General features: G+C 47.4%; 1 protein-coding gene across 1 annotated transcript; it reads left to right on the forward strand.

Annotated features, from left to right (window-relative positions):
• Nucleotides 1-678: 678 nt before the first annotated feature.
• LOC122920987 (guanylyl cyclase-activating protein 2-like) lies at nt 679-16,403 on the forward strand. Its single transcript, XM_044270851.1, has 4 exons — nt 679-873; nt 1,772-1,921; nt 10,913-11,021; nt 16,276-16,403. The coding sequence occupies exons 1-4, from the start codon at nt 679-681 to the stop codon at nt 16,401-16,403; spliced, it is 582 nt and encodes a 193-aa protein (XP_044126786.1).
• Nucleotides 16,404-16,766: the final 363 nt, after the last annotated feature.

Raw genomic sequence — 16,766 nt, forward strand, 5'->3', positions numbered from 1 at the left:
TATCTTCTGTGGGATCGGTTCACCCAGGCTCGGCTTCACTCCCTACACTAACCAATGAACCTTGGGCATCCATGATCCTATATCACCTATATCTGGTTGTCCTTCTTTGGATCACTTTTAGTAGACACTAACTACCATATACTGGGAACACCTTCCAAGAGCTGACATTTTGGAGATGCTCCTATCCAGTTGTCTCTTGAGTCGCTCAGATCCTTACACTATTTCCGACTTCCAACCGAACAACCTGAAGAACTGACTCGCTTTCTGCCTAATACATCCCACCCTGTGACTGATACCGTTATATGATATAATCAATTATTTCTGTCCTGACAGATGTCTTTTTTACAAATGCCTTTTAAAGCCCATAAGCTTCCATCTTCATTCTGCCATCGGTAATAATAAAGTATCTGTAATCTCCTTGAGTTAAAAACATACTTACTACAAGGCAGTTGCTTTTTTTGGTCCTCGGATCACACAGGAAGATGAAGGGATTATTGGTAGGTAATGGAATGAAGCAGCCAATGTGCACATTAAACAGGATTTTCTCAGTTTGATTCAGACAATATAAGTGTAATGTACTTGGAGCCGTTGGCTTATTATAAAAGAATCCCAGCGGAGACCATGGCTGCCGGGAACAGCTGACCAACGGGGAAAAATTACTATTAGGAAATTCAAATAATGGGACAAAATCAGAGCAGCGCAAAGGATGAAATTGATGTAGTGGACCTGCAAGAAATGTATAAGAAATATGTCAGGGAGTGTCCTAGTGGGGCTTTGTATCTCCACGAGTTTAAACAATTTTTTGGCGTTTCGGCAAACAATGAAGCCTCACAGTTTGTGGATCGCATGTTCACTTCTTTTGATCGAAATGGGGTAAGTAAGCTGATAATTTCATGTGCGATGTGATTTTCTGTACACATTATTTGCCCCCCCTGATGGAATTCCTAAGTACAACTCTTGGATAAGTCATGAATATCAGATCGGTGGGGGTCCATCACTCCCACGATCAGCTGTTCTCAGCAGCCACCCGTGCCAGAAAAAAGCACAGTAGACAAAGCCGTAAGCCGAAGGCTCCATTCACTGTTTAGCGGTTGTGCCTGGTTTCCCTGGAATGGGAGCAGAGCTGCAGTAACCCGGCACGGCCACTACATAGTAGATGGAGCTGTGTAGTTCTGTTGCAGGAGCTACTAAAAACCGCTGGTTGGTGGGACCCCTGCCGATCAGATATACTGTAGATCCAAAGGATAGACCATCAGTCCTGGAAAACTCATCTATCTATAAAAACAGTGTCTGGAAAGGTACTGGAGAGGGTGTACATCTCGCCTAGTCTCTAGGTAAGATAAAGGAATTTGAGAAGGCTGGGTTGCCTCAGTGAATTGCAGTTTGCTGAGGACTTTTGTAAATTTGTTTACAGGGCTGGATTTTTAATGGAATGGCAGGTAGGATTGGTAGTGGGACCTGCTGTTCTCTCCCCACTCCAGTACACCACTTTCTCCTAGCCCATGACAGGCCAGGTGCAGCTGCTGGGACTCACTAGAAGTCAGAGCCTGAGAAGCTGGAAAAGCTGCAGTGCTGTCTGTCTATCTATCAATCTAATATTAGATTATAATATTTAATTCATAAAATAATTGTGGAAGTACTGACCTAGCAGAGGTCCACTCTATATATTATGAGTTATGAATGTAAGGCTTTCTGCTACACTGGCTATAAAGGAAATTCTAAGCTGTCCCCCTTGGTGAGATGTTCTATTACACATCCTCTTAATTTCCAGGACAACACAATAGACTTTCTGGAATATGTAGCCGCCCTGAATCTCGCTCTTCGTGGGAAACTGGAACATAAACTGAAGTGGTCGTTTAAAATATATGATAAGGACGGCAATGGCTGTGTGGATAAACAGGAGCTAAAGGAGATTATACAGGTAGGGAAGAAAATATCAACCTCCAAGTCAACTCCATGAATCCAGAAAGTCAAAAAAGTGACCTGAGCCACAGCTGAGAATAATTAAAGGGCATTTTTCATGATATAATTATAGGAAATATTCATGGGTTATGTTATAAAAGTCTGATTGTGGGGATTTGAATGCTGAGAATAGAAGACGGCCTGCGCCCTCTACACTTTGATTTACAGGGTTAGGCAGTGAAAATGTCAACACATTTACACTGTCTGGCTGTTAATAAAAGTTCAGAGCGTATTTTGCTTGACGACATGCATCACTGGATAATCATATGTTTTCAAAGTATCTCGACAAGCCATATACATTTCTAAGAAACTTCATTCCCCGACCACTTGAATCAGTTATTTACATTTCTAGAAGAACATATTTTTTCGAAGAGAAATCCATTTGTTATCTTATGGACGTCCCAACAGACTGAGAGGCTCATTGCAAAGCACTGGAATCCCAGTTCCCTCAAAACCACAGAATCTACCTCTCCAGAGGCCTCTACCTCTACATGACTGCCACAGTGAGTATTCAATAAATTATCCATATTTGTGGCATCATATATTATGAGTTATGAATGTAAGGCTTTCTGCTACACTGGCTATAAAGGAAATTCTAAGCTGTCCCCCTTGGTGAGATGTTCTATTACACATCCTCTTAATTTCCAGGACAACACAATAGACTTTCTGGAATATGTAGCCGCCCTGAATCTCGCTCTTCGTGGGAAACTGGAACATAAACTGAAGTGGTCGTTTAAAATATATGATAAGGACGGCAATGGCTGTGTGGATAAACAGGAGCTAAAGGAGATTATTTTTCATGATATAATTATAGGAAATATTCATGGGTTATGTTATAAAAGTCTGATTGTGGGGATTTGAATGCTGAGAATAGAAGACGGAGGGGGGCATCTACTATATCTGAGGGTGGACTGGCCATAGACCCTACAGGGATCTTCTGTCAGTTTGGACCCGGCTACAATATAGAGACACTTTTTCTATGGCCACTTTATGGTTCAATCTCTTTTTATTAAACAAGTTTCGAAATACATTTGACAGAGTGATATAAGTATGAAAACATTATGTCTCAACCAGTAAAGCTTGGCATAATGCAGTATCATAGGCATATGTAGCTGCTTAATATGATGAAATACCAAGAGCAGGTATAGTAGAGACAGTAATGTAACCTGAGTAGAAACATAAGCGTACGGCACTATTATTTGTTGTAAAGTGCAAAAGGTAGGTCATATAAACAATAATGCAAGTTATGTGAAGACAGACAAAAAACAGGGGAGGTATAGACATACTTACGGACTTACAAGGGAGACCGGACAGGTACACAAGGTTAGGATGGGTAAGAGTATATACCTTATTAAAGATACTGACCATCTAGATGACCTGTGAAGGAAGGCCATTGATCAGACAATCCGAAAAAATCAAGGACTTGCGGCACTGAATCCAAGGAGCCCAAGCCTGTGTGAAGGCAGATACTAGGTCATGATCTTCTGCTCGGAGTTCCTCCATGCAAACAAGGATATCGAGTGCAGATACCCAAGATAATCTCTGAAGACTTTCAGTTGATCTCCATCTACGGGGTATTATTTGTCTCATGGCCAAAACAAAGAGTGCTCCTCTCTTAATCTGTTGTATCCGGCCAGAAAAAACAGATAACAGGGCTACTGTAGGTGAGGGATGTATAGAAGACCAGTAAAGAGAATTATATAGGGTGAATACCTCTTGCCATAGAGGAGCCACCCCCGGGCAATCCCACCAGACGTGTAGCATTGTACCAACTGCCGCCGAACAACGCCAACGGGTGTCAGGCACCGAAGGATAAAACTGGTGGAGCTTCACCGGTGTCCTATACCACCGAGTCAGTATCTTGTAGTTAAGTTCCTGCAATCTACACGACACTGATGACTTAGGAGCAAATAATAGAGATCCACTCCAGTGCTCCACTGTAAGAGTGGCGCCCATTTCTTCCTCCCAAGTGGTAACAAACCTAGGGGTTGTTGGCGGGGCATTATTTGCCCCATCTCCAATCTCCCCAGTGTTTAGTAGATTATAAATAAGTGAGATCGCGTGTCCAGGCGCAAAATCCGCAAAACACAGTTTTTCGAAGCTTGATAGGGGGATGCATAACTGCGATGCAAGTGCCAGGAAGTTAATAAAGTTGCTATGTTGGAAATATAGAAACCAACATCCAGGGGAATGAGGTAGAAGATGCGATAAGTCATTGAGGGGGCGTAGGCCATTACTGTTGTGAAGGTCTATAACCCTTGTTAAATTCCCAGTTAGGGGTTGAAAGGTTAGGAGAGATTTGAGGCCCGGAGGTAAAGCTGGGTGGTCTGTCAGGACTGTGAGAGGACCTGGCGTTGTGATGCGAACTTGCCCCAAGTTTTTTGCCAGAGAAAGTATGAGTGGAGAAGGTTAAGGGTGAAGCATTTGGGTCTGTAAAGAGGATGAGATCCAAAAAATACCTGTGTGGCGCTGTTTCATGTTCTATCTCCACTCTATGGCCACTTTAAGTTTCCAGTCCGCCCCTAACTATATCCAGATTCCTTAATAAGGGAATGTGTGGGAAGGTGTGAATAGGACAGACAGCAAACAAAATGGGTTAGCCCACCATCCACAGGATAAGTGATAAATGTATAATCAGGGGTGACTGCGAGGACCACCACTATTTACAAGAACAGGGATTCTGATGCCCCCATTTAAATGGAGAAGTGGTCATGCATGCCCACTACTGCTACTGTCTATGGGACTGACGGAGATGGGCAAGCCCTGTACTAAGCCATTTTCATGATTGAATGGAGCAGTATGTCACATGTATGGCCACTGCTCCATTCATACAGGAGCCACGGGAACCCAACTTTGCACAATCAGTGGAGATCGCAGTGGTTGCACCCCCTGTGATTGTACATTTTAACACCAAACCTGTGATAAATTCAATTGGTGGGACAACTCATTTAATGTGTTTCTTTCCAATAATACTAAATAGGTGAAGCTTCCTTCCAAAAATTAAGATTCCCTTACGTCCTACCAGCAGCACAGATGGGGTTAACTGCCCCCCGTGGACTGGTAGGACCGGCGGAATTTTAATGAGCCCAAAGATTAAACCAATAAAAGAACTCCAGCTCCCTTAAAGGGAGGGGTTCATCCCCCAGCCCACCGTGTTTTTTTCTGTCCTCGCGGACAGGTGGACTGGCGAGTTCTCTCCTTTTTTCCCTGGTTTATTAGACAGGGGTTTTTGGGACCATGCTGACTTAGTTCTCGGTCCCTCTTTTACTTATCTGTGTGCGCTTATATTGCGCTCCTTGTAGCATGTGTTTTCCGTGCTCACAGGTCCTCCCACTCCCCTGCGATAGCCGGCAGCGTTCCTGTTGCTGGGCGCCGCCATGACCGGAAGTGACGCGGCTTGCCTCGGCGTCACTTCCGGTTTCCTCGGCGTCGGCGGCCGGGGTTATCCGGCCGTTCTTTTTCTCTTTTTCTGGCGCAGCAGGGATGAGTGTTATGTGGGGACATTTCCTTATAGGCTTATGCCTTTTTTTCCCCCCTTTTCTTTCCAAAGGGAGTTTGTTTGTAGCTGTGCTTAGGAGGAGGTTTTTAGCCTTGACTTTACCACTCCCCTGGGCGGAGCTATCCTATTTAAGCTCCCTGATTCCCTCAGTCGGTCTCTGGTTGCGCTGCTTTAACAAGCTAGCTCCAGAGTCTCCTGATTGGTGAGACATTGCCTCAGACTGCTCTTTCTCTCTTGCTCAGCTATTTTGTTCTCTCCTCTGGTTCGTGCTCAGGACACTGGAGGGGTTTTTTCTTATTCTCCATTTAATGATGTTTTAAATTCCTCTCCTTTTTGTTCCCTTTTTAGCTATGGCCTCTCCCGCAGAGCCCGATCAGCTTCGGAAATCAGCCACCAAGAGGAAACACCTGGCTTGCTATGACTGCAATACGCCTCTTGAGGACAGCTGCCCATTTTCCAGATGCAACAGCTGTCGTTCCGCCACTGCTACTGAGCCTTCCATGCAGGACATGTACCAGTGGGCTAAGACTTATGTCGACGACTCCATTAAAGGGGTCGTAAGTCTCCTTAATGAGAGACTACCTGTTCCCTCCCAAACACCAATGGAGGTGCCCCTCCCCACCGATAGGCCTATGCCCCTTTCTGTGGGGTCATCTTCCTCGGATGAGGAAGAGACGTCTTCGGGGTTCTTTCCACCGGAAAAGACCCAGAAGCTTCTAAGGTCCATCAGGTCGGGGGACCATGATGTTGACGTCGGGGAGTCTTCCGATCCCGCCTGCCGGACCCAGCGGGTCTTTAAGGCAGATGAGACCCTTCTCTCCGTGATGCGCACGGAGTGGAAAAAGCCTGAGAAAGGCCCAGTCCTTACTAGGAAGTTTAAGCTTATGTTTCCTATGGCTATACCCTTAGTGGAATCATGGGGTTCCATTCCTAAGGTGGACATGGCGATTGCCAAGTTGTCCAGGCGCACTCTGGTTCCTGCAGACGATGGGTCTAGCCTGCAGGACCCTCTAGACAGGAGGGCAGAGTGCACCCTCAGGAGAGGTTATTCAGCGGCCGCAGCCTCGGCCTCAACCTCTATTGCTGCCACAGAGGTCTCCTCCTTCCTCAGATCTAAGCTGAACCAAATTCAGACTGATGTTGACCAGAGTGTCTCTCGGGACGATATTCTTGCTGCCTTCAAGTCCGTCAACTTAGCGGTGGATTTCCTCTGTGACACAGCCCAACTCCAATTAAAATTGGCGGCCAAGACTATGGCTTTGGTGTCTGCCGCCAGGAGACCTCTGTGGCTCAAGCCTTGGAATGCGGATAACGCATCCAAATATAACCTCTGTGGGCTCCCCTTTGAACCTAGCCGTCTTTTCGGGTCTGAGCTAGACACTATTATGGAGGGTCTATCAGACAAGAAAGGGAAGAGCCTTCCCCAGCAGCCCTTTCGAGGCAGGGGAAGACAAGCCCGCGGAGGTCGCTCAGGACAGCAGGGACGTAAGGATTGGGGGGGACCGCCTAGAAAATTTTCCAGGCGTTCCCGCAAACCCAGGGAGGCAAAACCCTCCTGACTATGGGCCTCTCAGAGGCTCTTGGATAGACCCTGCTGTCCCTACCGTTACGCCTCTCGATTATCCCGTACCCCTCCCCCACCTCCCTGTGGGGGGGCGTCTTTTCTTTTTCAGTCACGTGTGGGCCCAGGAAATTCGAGACCCCTGGGTCCAAAATATAGTAACCACCGGCTATCTAATAGACCTTATTTCTCCCCCCCCCAGGAAGATTCATTGCTACACGCAGTTTTTTGCCAACCAGGCAGAGGGTCTTGGAAACCTATATCCAAGACTACCTTTCCAAGGGAGCCCTGGAGGAGGTACCGGCAGGGGAGAAGGGTTCAGGGATTTATTCCCCGGTATTTCTGGTACCCAAAAAAACGGGAGATCTTCGGATGATTATAGATTTGAGATTTCTCAATCGTTTCATAAAAAGGACCAGGTTCCGCATGGAAACCATAAGGTCAGTCAGCCACCTCCTCAACCCTGGGGATGTGATGGCTACTCTGGACCTCAAGGACGCTTACCTCCACATCCCGATCCACCCTTCCTCCCGGAAGTTTCTCAGGATCGCGGTCCAGATATCAGGTGTGTGAAAACATTTCCAGTTTGCCGCCCTTCCCTTCGGAATCTCTTCTGCCCCCCTGATCTTCACCAAGGTGGTAGTATCGGTAGTGGCAGCATTGAGACTCCAAGGTCTGACCATTGTCCCTTACCTGGACGACTGGCTTCTTCTAGCCTCTTCAGTCCCTCTACTTTCCCACCAACTTCATGTCGCAATATCCTTTCTGCTCCGCCTAGGCTGGATGGTCAACTGGTCGAAGTCGAACGTGAGCCCTTCGACTTCTATCCACTATCTAGGATTCATAGTCGACTCTTTACAGATGTCCCTCCGGTTGACACCAGAAAGAAGAATGCGGATTCAGGACCTAGCAAGGTTCCTCTACGTACCACGACGGGTCTCCATACGGACCCTCATGAAGATGGTGGGGCTCATGTCAGCGGCTGCAGATGCAGTCCCTTGGGCTTTATGGCACCTCCGACCCCTTCAATCGGAGGTCTTAAGCAAGTGGAACGGCAGCCCCAAGGGGCTAGATTCCCTGTGCTCCCTATCCAATCAATCCCGGAATTCCCTCAGATGGTGGTTTCATCTACCAGAAGGGAGGTCTATGACCCAACCAGCTTGGCTCATATTGACCACGGACGCGTCCCTTGTAGGCTGGGGCGCTCATCTAGACGGGTCCCCAGTTCGGGGGTCCTGGTCTCCTCAGGAGCGGCATCTTTCCTCAAATCTCCGCGAGATGCGTGCTATCCGGCTAGCCCTCCTTCACTTCGCCCCTCAAATTCGGGGCAAAGCAGTGAAAGTCCAGTCAGACAACATGACTGCCGTGCTTTATATAAACAAGCAAGGGGGCACAAGATCAGTACCCCTTCTCTTAGAGATTGGGGTAATTCTTCGGTGGGCAGAGCTGAACCTATCCCATCTATCCGCCACTCACATCAAAGGCTCCCTCAATGTCATCACGGACCGCCTAAGTCGTGGCCTACCGACCATGGAATGGTCATTACATCCGGAGATCTTCAAACAGTTAATCCTCAGGTGGGGGATGCCAGAGGTGGATCTCATGGCAACCAAGTTCAACGCCAAGGTACAGAGGTTCTGTTCCCTTTACAGGGAGGACAACCCCCTGGCGATAGATGCTCTGACAATACCGTGGAGGTTCAGGCTGGCGTACATCTTCCCTCCTTTTTCCATGATCCCGAGGGTATTGATGAAAATCCGTCAGGATCAGGCCTCGGTAATAGCCATCATACCGTTCTGGCCCAGGAGATCCTGGTTTACCCAGCTCATTCAGATGAGTCGGGGACAATATTGGAGACTCCCCCCGGAGCAGACCCTGGTGTCGTGGGACACGCATCTCTGCCCAGATCTGCACAGATTCAACCTGACAGCCTGGAGGTTGACCAGTCCCTTCCCAGAGTGGAAGGGCTCTCTGAGTCGGTCCTGAGAACTTTATCGCATTCCAGAGCAGAGTCTACCAGAAAGGCCTACTCTCGGATTATGAGGATCTTCGCCTCTTGGTGTAGCTCCAACCAGGTGGCGTCCGCAGATCCGCCCCTCGCAGCGATCTTACAGTTCCTCCAGGATGGGATAGACAGAGGTCTCTCCCCTTCTACCCTGAAGGTCCAAGTTTTTGCCATCTCGGCCTGTCTTAACAGACCATATTCTCGGGACCCTCTCATCAAACGCTTCCTTAAAGGAGCGGAAAGATTGAAGCCTACAATACTGAGACCCGTTCCTCAATGGGATTTGTCAGTTGTTCTTAAGGGGCTAGCATCTCCCCCCTTTGAACCCTTGGAGGAGGCAAGTTTTAAACTTTTAACTCTTAAGATGGTTTTTCTTCTGGCCATAACTTCGGCCAAAAGAGTCTCGGAGCTTCAAGCTTTCTCCGCATCTTACCCTTATACCATGTTTCTACAAGACAGGGTCCTTCTGAAATTTCTACCTTACTTCAGACCTAAGGTTTCTACCTTCCAAAATATTAATCAGGTAGTCTCTCTACCTGTATTGCTCTCTGCCTCCTCCTCTGATGCTCCAGTTCGACATCCACTGGACATAGCTAGATGCCTTCAAATCTATGTGGATAGATCTAAAGAATTCAGGTTGGATGAAAATCTCTTTATCCTGTTTGCCGGTAAGTCAAAAGGCCGGAAAGCGTCTAAGACGACTATTAGTCGCTGGATTAAGGAGGCCATTAGGGAAGCCTTTATTTCCCAAGCCTTAGATCCTCCGGAGTTTGTGAGGGCCCATTCTACAAGGGCCGTAGCTACCTCTGTTGCGGAAAGAAGTCTTCTCCCCTTAGAGTTGATCTGTAAGGCAGCCTCCTGGAGCTCTGAGTCTACCTTCATCTCCCATTATAGGATCGATGCTAGGATATCGGAGTTCTCGGCCTTTGGGCAGACAGTCCTTACTTCTGCCGAGCATGAGGGCCCTCCCTAGGGAATTCTTCTTGCTATCTCCCCATCTGTGCTGCTGGTAGGACGTAAGGGAATCGTTAATTTCTAACGATAATTTGTTTTCCCTTAGTCCTAACAGCAGCACACAAATTTCCCGCCCTAAAGTACTTTTTTTCTTGTAACATACACGGTGGGCTGGGGGATGAACCCCTCCCTTTAAGGGAGCTGGAGTTCTTTTATTGGTTTAATCTTTGGGCTCATTAAAATTCCGCCGGTCCTACCAGTCCACGGGGGGCAGTTAACCCCATCTGTGCTGCTGTTAGGACTAAGGGAAAACAAATTATCGTTAGAAATTAACGATTTCTTTCTTATTTAATTTCTTCTTTGTCCTCATAAAGAAGGACTAGACCCTCTGCGTGCCCATGGGTTATATGGGGTACTGACAACCATAAAACTGCATCTAGGACTTAGAGTGCACATGTCCTATCTTTGCCAGCAACATGCGGATTGTGGACCCTTTGAAGTCAATGGGTCCGCATCACAATGCTGGGTGCACACAGCTGGCATCCGTGTTTTGTGGATCTGTGGTTTGTAGTCTGCAAAAGGACACTGTTGTATGAATGCACACCTTAAAATGCAGTTGCATGCAAAAAAAAGGAGTCCCACAACAAAGATTAAAATGGGTCCCCGATATGTTTCTGGGTTTTGCCACTGAATGGCCTGCTGTTTGTTTTTCCCTCCAGCCCCTTACCATCTCTGTTGGTAAAAATTTCCACCACCTTATTTGCTAACTGCAGTTTCTCTGCAAAAGGGGGAGTCCTGCTCAATTTCTTGTCACAAGTGGGATGGACCAACTGGGACTGGGGCCCATTTCTGCAAAAGCATGTCCTGTCTCTGTGGTATGCTTTCCCTGTGCATCCATGGCTGGAAGACCAACGTATGCCATTTATTTTAGTCTGTTTATAGTATTAAGAAGGACTGGACAAAGGAAGGAGATGCCCAACTGCTGAGCCCTGAGGACGTGTGCAATAGGATCTTCCATCTGGTGGACGAAAATGGAGATGGTGAGTGCAATATGGTGTGACCGCGGCACTGCAGATCACTGTCTGGGAAGCCAGTGCAAACTATTAACTGCATAAGGCTACATGCACACGACCGTATGTCTTTTGTGGTCCGCAAACTGCGGATCCGCAAAAAAAAGGCGTGACGTTCCGTATGGCATCCTTTTTATTAGCAGAGCCATTGTAATAATGCCTATCCTTGTCCGCAAACTAGAAAAAAATAGGACGTGCACTATTTTTTTTGTGGAGCAACGGAACGGACATACTGATGCGGACAGCACACGGTGTGCTGTCCGCGTTTTTTGCGGACCCATTGTGTCTGCATCCTATCCGCAAAAAAAACGGAACGGACACGGAAACAAAATACGGTCGTGTGCATGAGGCCATAAACCAAAGGTTAAACTGCGGCCTTACTGTAGGATTACACTGCCATCCCGTAGGTCATCATGATTTATTACCGTGGTATCTGTAAACATTTGCAGTCATTACACCTTGTGATGTGGTTCTGATAACAAAAATGTCTAAATACCTTTATCTGACTAAAGTCCTCACCTAGCTCCATAAAAGCCAATCATGTTCCTGTGACTCAAGATGTGAACGATCGGAGACGGTGACACCTACTATGTCTGCCTCTGGAATGTGAGAGGAATAAAGTTGGATTTCAGAAAGCACTAGAATGTTAAAGGGTTACATGAGATTAGAAATACAAAGCCTATATTCACTCTTTCCAGAAACGGCAGCACTCGTATCCATAGGCTGTGCCTGGTACTGCATCTCACTAGAATGGGGCTTTGCAGAAATACCAGGCACATCCCAAGCGCGGCGCTGTTTCTAGAAATAAAATGCTTACAACCCCATCAAGATGCCCATACAAACATAGCTGTCCACTAAAATGACCATTTACCAGCTCATCACCCATTCCCCCATTAACGTGCACGTTTGCAAATATGGTATATAAGTGTCCGCCAGACTTTTCTAGCACTTATCTATGAGAAAGGGGTTTCAGTGGCAGACACTGCAGAGCCAACTGGCAGGGCCCCAATGCATTAGATTGCTGGCAGATCCCATATACAACTGGCAGGGCCCCAATGCATTAGATTGCTGGCAGATCCCATATACAACTGGCAGGGCCCCAATTCATTAGATTGCTGGCAGATCTCATATACAACTGGCAGGGCCCCAATGCATTAGATTGCTGGCAGATCCCATATACAACTGGCAGGGCCCCAATTCATTAGATTGCTGGCAGATCTCATATACAACTGGCAGGGCCCCAATGCATTAGATTGCTGGCAGATCCCATATACAACTGGCAGGGCCCCAATGCATTAGATTGCTGGCAGATCTAATATACAACTGGCAGGGCCCCAATGCATTAGATTGCTGGCAGATTCCATATACAACTGGCAGGGCCCCAATGCATTAGATTGCTGGAAGATCCCATACAAAACTGGCAGGGCCCCCCAATGCATTAGATTGCTGGCAGATCCTATATACAACTGGCAGGGCCCCAATGCATTAGATTGCTGGCAGATCCCATATACAACTGATAGTGTCCAAATTTATTAGATTGCTGGCAGATCTGATATACAACTGGCAGGGCCCCAATGCAATAGATTGTTGGCAGATCTCATATACAACTGGCAGGGCCCCAATGCATTAGATTGCTGGCAGATCTCATATACAACTGGTAGGGCCCCAATGCATTAGATTGCTAGCAGATCCCATACACAACTGGCAGGGCCTCAATGCAATAGATTGCAGCAAAATCCGATATACAAATGGCAGGGCCCCAATGCATTAGATTACTAGCAGATCCGATACACAACTGGCAGGGCCCCAATACATTAGATTGCTGGCAGATCCCATACACAACTGGCACAGCCCCAATGCATTAGATTGCTGGCAGATCCCATATACAACTGGCAGGCCCCAATGCATTAGATTGCTGGCAAATCCGATATACAACTGGCAGGGCTCATATGCATTAGATTGCTGGCAGTTCTTATATACAACTGCGGGGCCCCAATGCATTAGATTGCTGGCAGATCCCATATACAACTGGCAGGGCGCCAATGCATTAGATTGCTGGCAGATCCCATAAACAACTAGCAGGGCCCCAATGCATTAGATTTCTGGCAGATCCCATATACAACTGACAGTGTCCAAATGTATTAGATTGCTGGCAGATTCCATATACAACTGGCAGGGTCCCAATGCAATAGATTGCTGGAAGATCCTATACAAAACTGTCAGGGGAGGGCTCATACCTGGAACCTCGGGCCCTACTAACCCTAGAGATCCCTGGTAATAATTTCAGGACTAGGAGACAATCTGTTCATCCACGACACAGATAACCCAGAGTCTCCAGCAGGCCTAGCAACAAGAAAGGAGCAGACAGTAGCATAAACCCGATTGGCAGGTTATCACCCAGCGCAAACAACACACACTGGAACAACAGCACTTACCTGCCACAACAACTGGATGAAACAACAACTGCTACTGACTAGTGGTTCCCCCTCCTGGAAACCCTGGAGCCAACTTCCGCAGGCAGGTGGTCAAAGCGGTTTCCCCTCCGAGGAACCCAGGAGCCCCCTCACCGGAGGCACAACACACAGGGAAACGCCTTGCATACATGCTGGATGAACAATACCAAAAGACCAGACATGAAACTACAACAAGATGTACACCACACCCTGAACATAAACCGACACCAAACATCAACACAGGTAAGGTAGGGAGCATGGAGGATACATAAGGGATGACAATCTATGCCCAACAAGGTGGCCCTCAAACTGGACAGATGGTAAGGTCCAGGATGGCAGCATAACTCCAGCTCCACACGAAGCTGAAGTCCCACTAACCTCAGGCTCCAAGCCCAAGTACTATAAGAGCCCACACCCAGCTCCAGCTTGCCCACATTGTAACCGCATACCCACCAGAATGGGAAGGAACAACAACCTTAAAGGGGAAGTGTGTAAACATGCTAAAAACTACACATTGCCACTGGCAACAAGCATGCCCGGCTAAAGTGTCACGGTTCACTACCACCAGACCATGACACAGCCGTGAGAGATTGCTGGCAGATCCCATATACAACTGTCAGGGCCCCAATGCAATAGATTGCAGGCAAATCCGAGTTACAACTAGCAGGGCCCCAATGCATTAGATTGCTGGCAGATCCCCAATGCAATAGATTGCTGGCAAATCTCATATACAACTGTCAGGGCCCCAATGCATTAGATTGCTGGCAGATCCCATATACAATTCACGGATAGAGTGGAGGCGCTAAAAGGAATAAACTTTATTAACACGTGATTAAAAACGGGGGAAATGTATCACGATTATTACAACTAACATAATTAAGAAAAAAATGGCACAACTACCCTGTTTCCCCGAAAATAAGACAGTGTCTTATATAAAAATGTTGCTCCCAAAGATGCGCTAGGTCTTATTTTCAGGGATGTCCTATTTTTCCATGACACAGGGGGATCAGAAGGGGGAATCAAAATGGCACAGGAGAATCAGAGGGGGGAATTACCATTTTAGTACCCCCTTCTGATCCTCTTATGTCATTTTGATTCCCCCCTCTGATCCTCCGGTGTCATTTTAAGTGATCCCCCTCCCCTGTGCCAGTGGACAGTGAATTATTTAGTCTCTCCCCCCTCCCACTTTCACCAGACATCCCACCCCTGTGTGTCCGTGCCGGCAGATTCCACACAATGTGCCCGACTTCTGCCCGGCACGACTCACTCACTGTCTAATTGTGAGTCAGCCAGACTCCGGCAGGGCGGAGCGGGCAGCAGCTTGTCCTGGCGGTGGCGCTGGCTCTCTGATTTAAAGAGACCTCGCACTGCCTGAACAGCTCTGGCTGCGCTGCAGCCAATCAGTGAGCTGCCAGTCAGGAGGAGTCAGACGCATTACGGTAGCTTCGGGGGCCTTATATTCCGAGGGGCCTTATTATCAAGTCCTTTTTTCAGGGGATGTCTTATTTTCGGAGAAACACGGGTAAGCAGTATTGCCTGCAATACCAACTGGGACTGGTAGTTCAGATTAGATAATTGGTGCGAATATACAAGGAAGCTGGGTAGGTGGTATAAACCAGGTCTGAGAAGCCCGGTGGCCAGTAACTCACAGTAGCTGGAACATAACCAGCCGTAGAGGACTGACCATATACCAAAATGCCAGGATATCCGGTCAATTAATACTGATAACCAACCCAGCAAAAAAGGCTCTCAAAAGACCTAACCACCTGCCCCGGCGATACTAGAACTCCCACATACAGCGTCTAAAAAAGCTTGACGCGTTTCATCAAAAGACTCATCAGGAGTGAGATCAAAGAGCACGTGGTGGGGTGATAGTAACAAACACTGCCACACTGGTGTTCTGTGACAGCATGTACCGGCACTATGGCGGGCCGTTCAGGGCCCCAATGCAATAGATTGCAGGCAAATCCCATATACAACTGACAAGGTTCAAATTTATTAGATTGTTGGCAGATCCAATATACAACTGGCAGGGCCCCAATGCAATAGATTGCAGGCAAATCCGATATACAACTGGCAGGGCCCCAATGCAATAGATTGCAGGCAAATCCGATATACAACTGGCAGGGCCCCAATGCAATAGATTGCAGGCAAATCCGATATACAACTGGCAGGGCCCCAATGCAATAGATTGCAGGCAAATCCGATATACAACTGGCAGGGCCCCAATGCAATAGATTGCAGGCAAATCCGATATACAACTGGCAGGGCCCCAATGCATTAGATTGCTGGCAGATCCCATATACAACTGGCAGGGCCCCAATGCAATAGATTGCAGGCAAATCCGATATACAACTGGCAGGGCCCCAATACCCGTAGGCGGTCTGAAGAAGCGCAACTTCCGCGCGAAACGGCCGTCACCGCTGATGCGCACAGTGGCCATCCCGCTCCCCAGCCTGCGCAGCATGTTATCAAGCAAGCAATAAAGCTTTAAGAAGATTTCGTGACCTTGGTGAGTGCCGCGTTCTTTATCTTCAGTGTCCATTTTGCCCCAATGCATTAGATCGCTGGAGGATCCCATATAAAACTGTCAGGGCCCCAATGCATTAGACTGTTGGCAGATCCCATACACAAAAAAAAATTTAAGGTCTACGGTAGTGATACCAATCTGGATGTCTGTGTACACGACCCGGTCCAGGTCCACCTCAGGTAGCTATATGAACCCAAATGTAGGGTTTACTAATATTTTATTTTTTCCTGTTTTCTTCCAGGTCAACTTACCCTGCAGGAGTTTTTAGAAGGAGCGAAAAAAGACAGATGGGTATCAAAGATGCTACAACTGGACACCAATCCCTGTACCTGGATTATGGATCAGAGAAGAAAGAGTGCATTATTCTAGACAGGACAAGGTGTCCTTGTGTTACGCATTTCACTATTTTTCCAGTACATGTTCCCTGGTACTGTGCTTACATATATCGACATGTGAATGACTGAATTTCTGAATTAACAATTACTAATGTGAATTTTAAAAAATTGCATTCTGCCTTCCTTCTCTTAGTAAGGTCTCATTCAGATTACTGTAATGGAGAAGATGTAGAGCCATTGGTTCGTGTTCACCAGCATCTCCCTGCTTCTTCTTGGTGGGCAGGGCTCTCCACTTTCTGCTTGCTGTCCTGTGACCTGTAGGGTACACGTGCGCCCTCTCTGGCTCCTAAAGGGCTAGCGCGCATATCTTAATCAGTTCCAATCTGAGTGTGCTGAG

Source organism: Bufo gargarizans, chromosome 10 (genome assembly GCF_014858855.1).
Source record: "Bufo gargarizans isolate SCDJY-AF-19 chromosome 10, ASM1485885v1, whole genome shotgun sequence".
NCBI classification, from domain to species: Eukaryota; Metazoa; Chordata; class Amphibia; order Anura; family Bufonidae; genus Bufo; species Bufo gargarizans.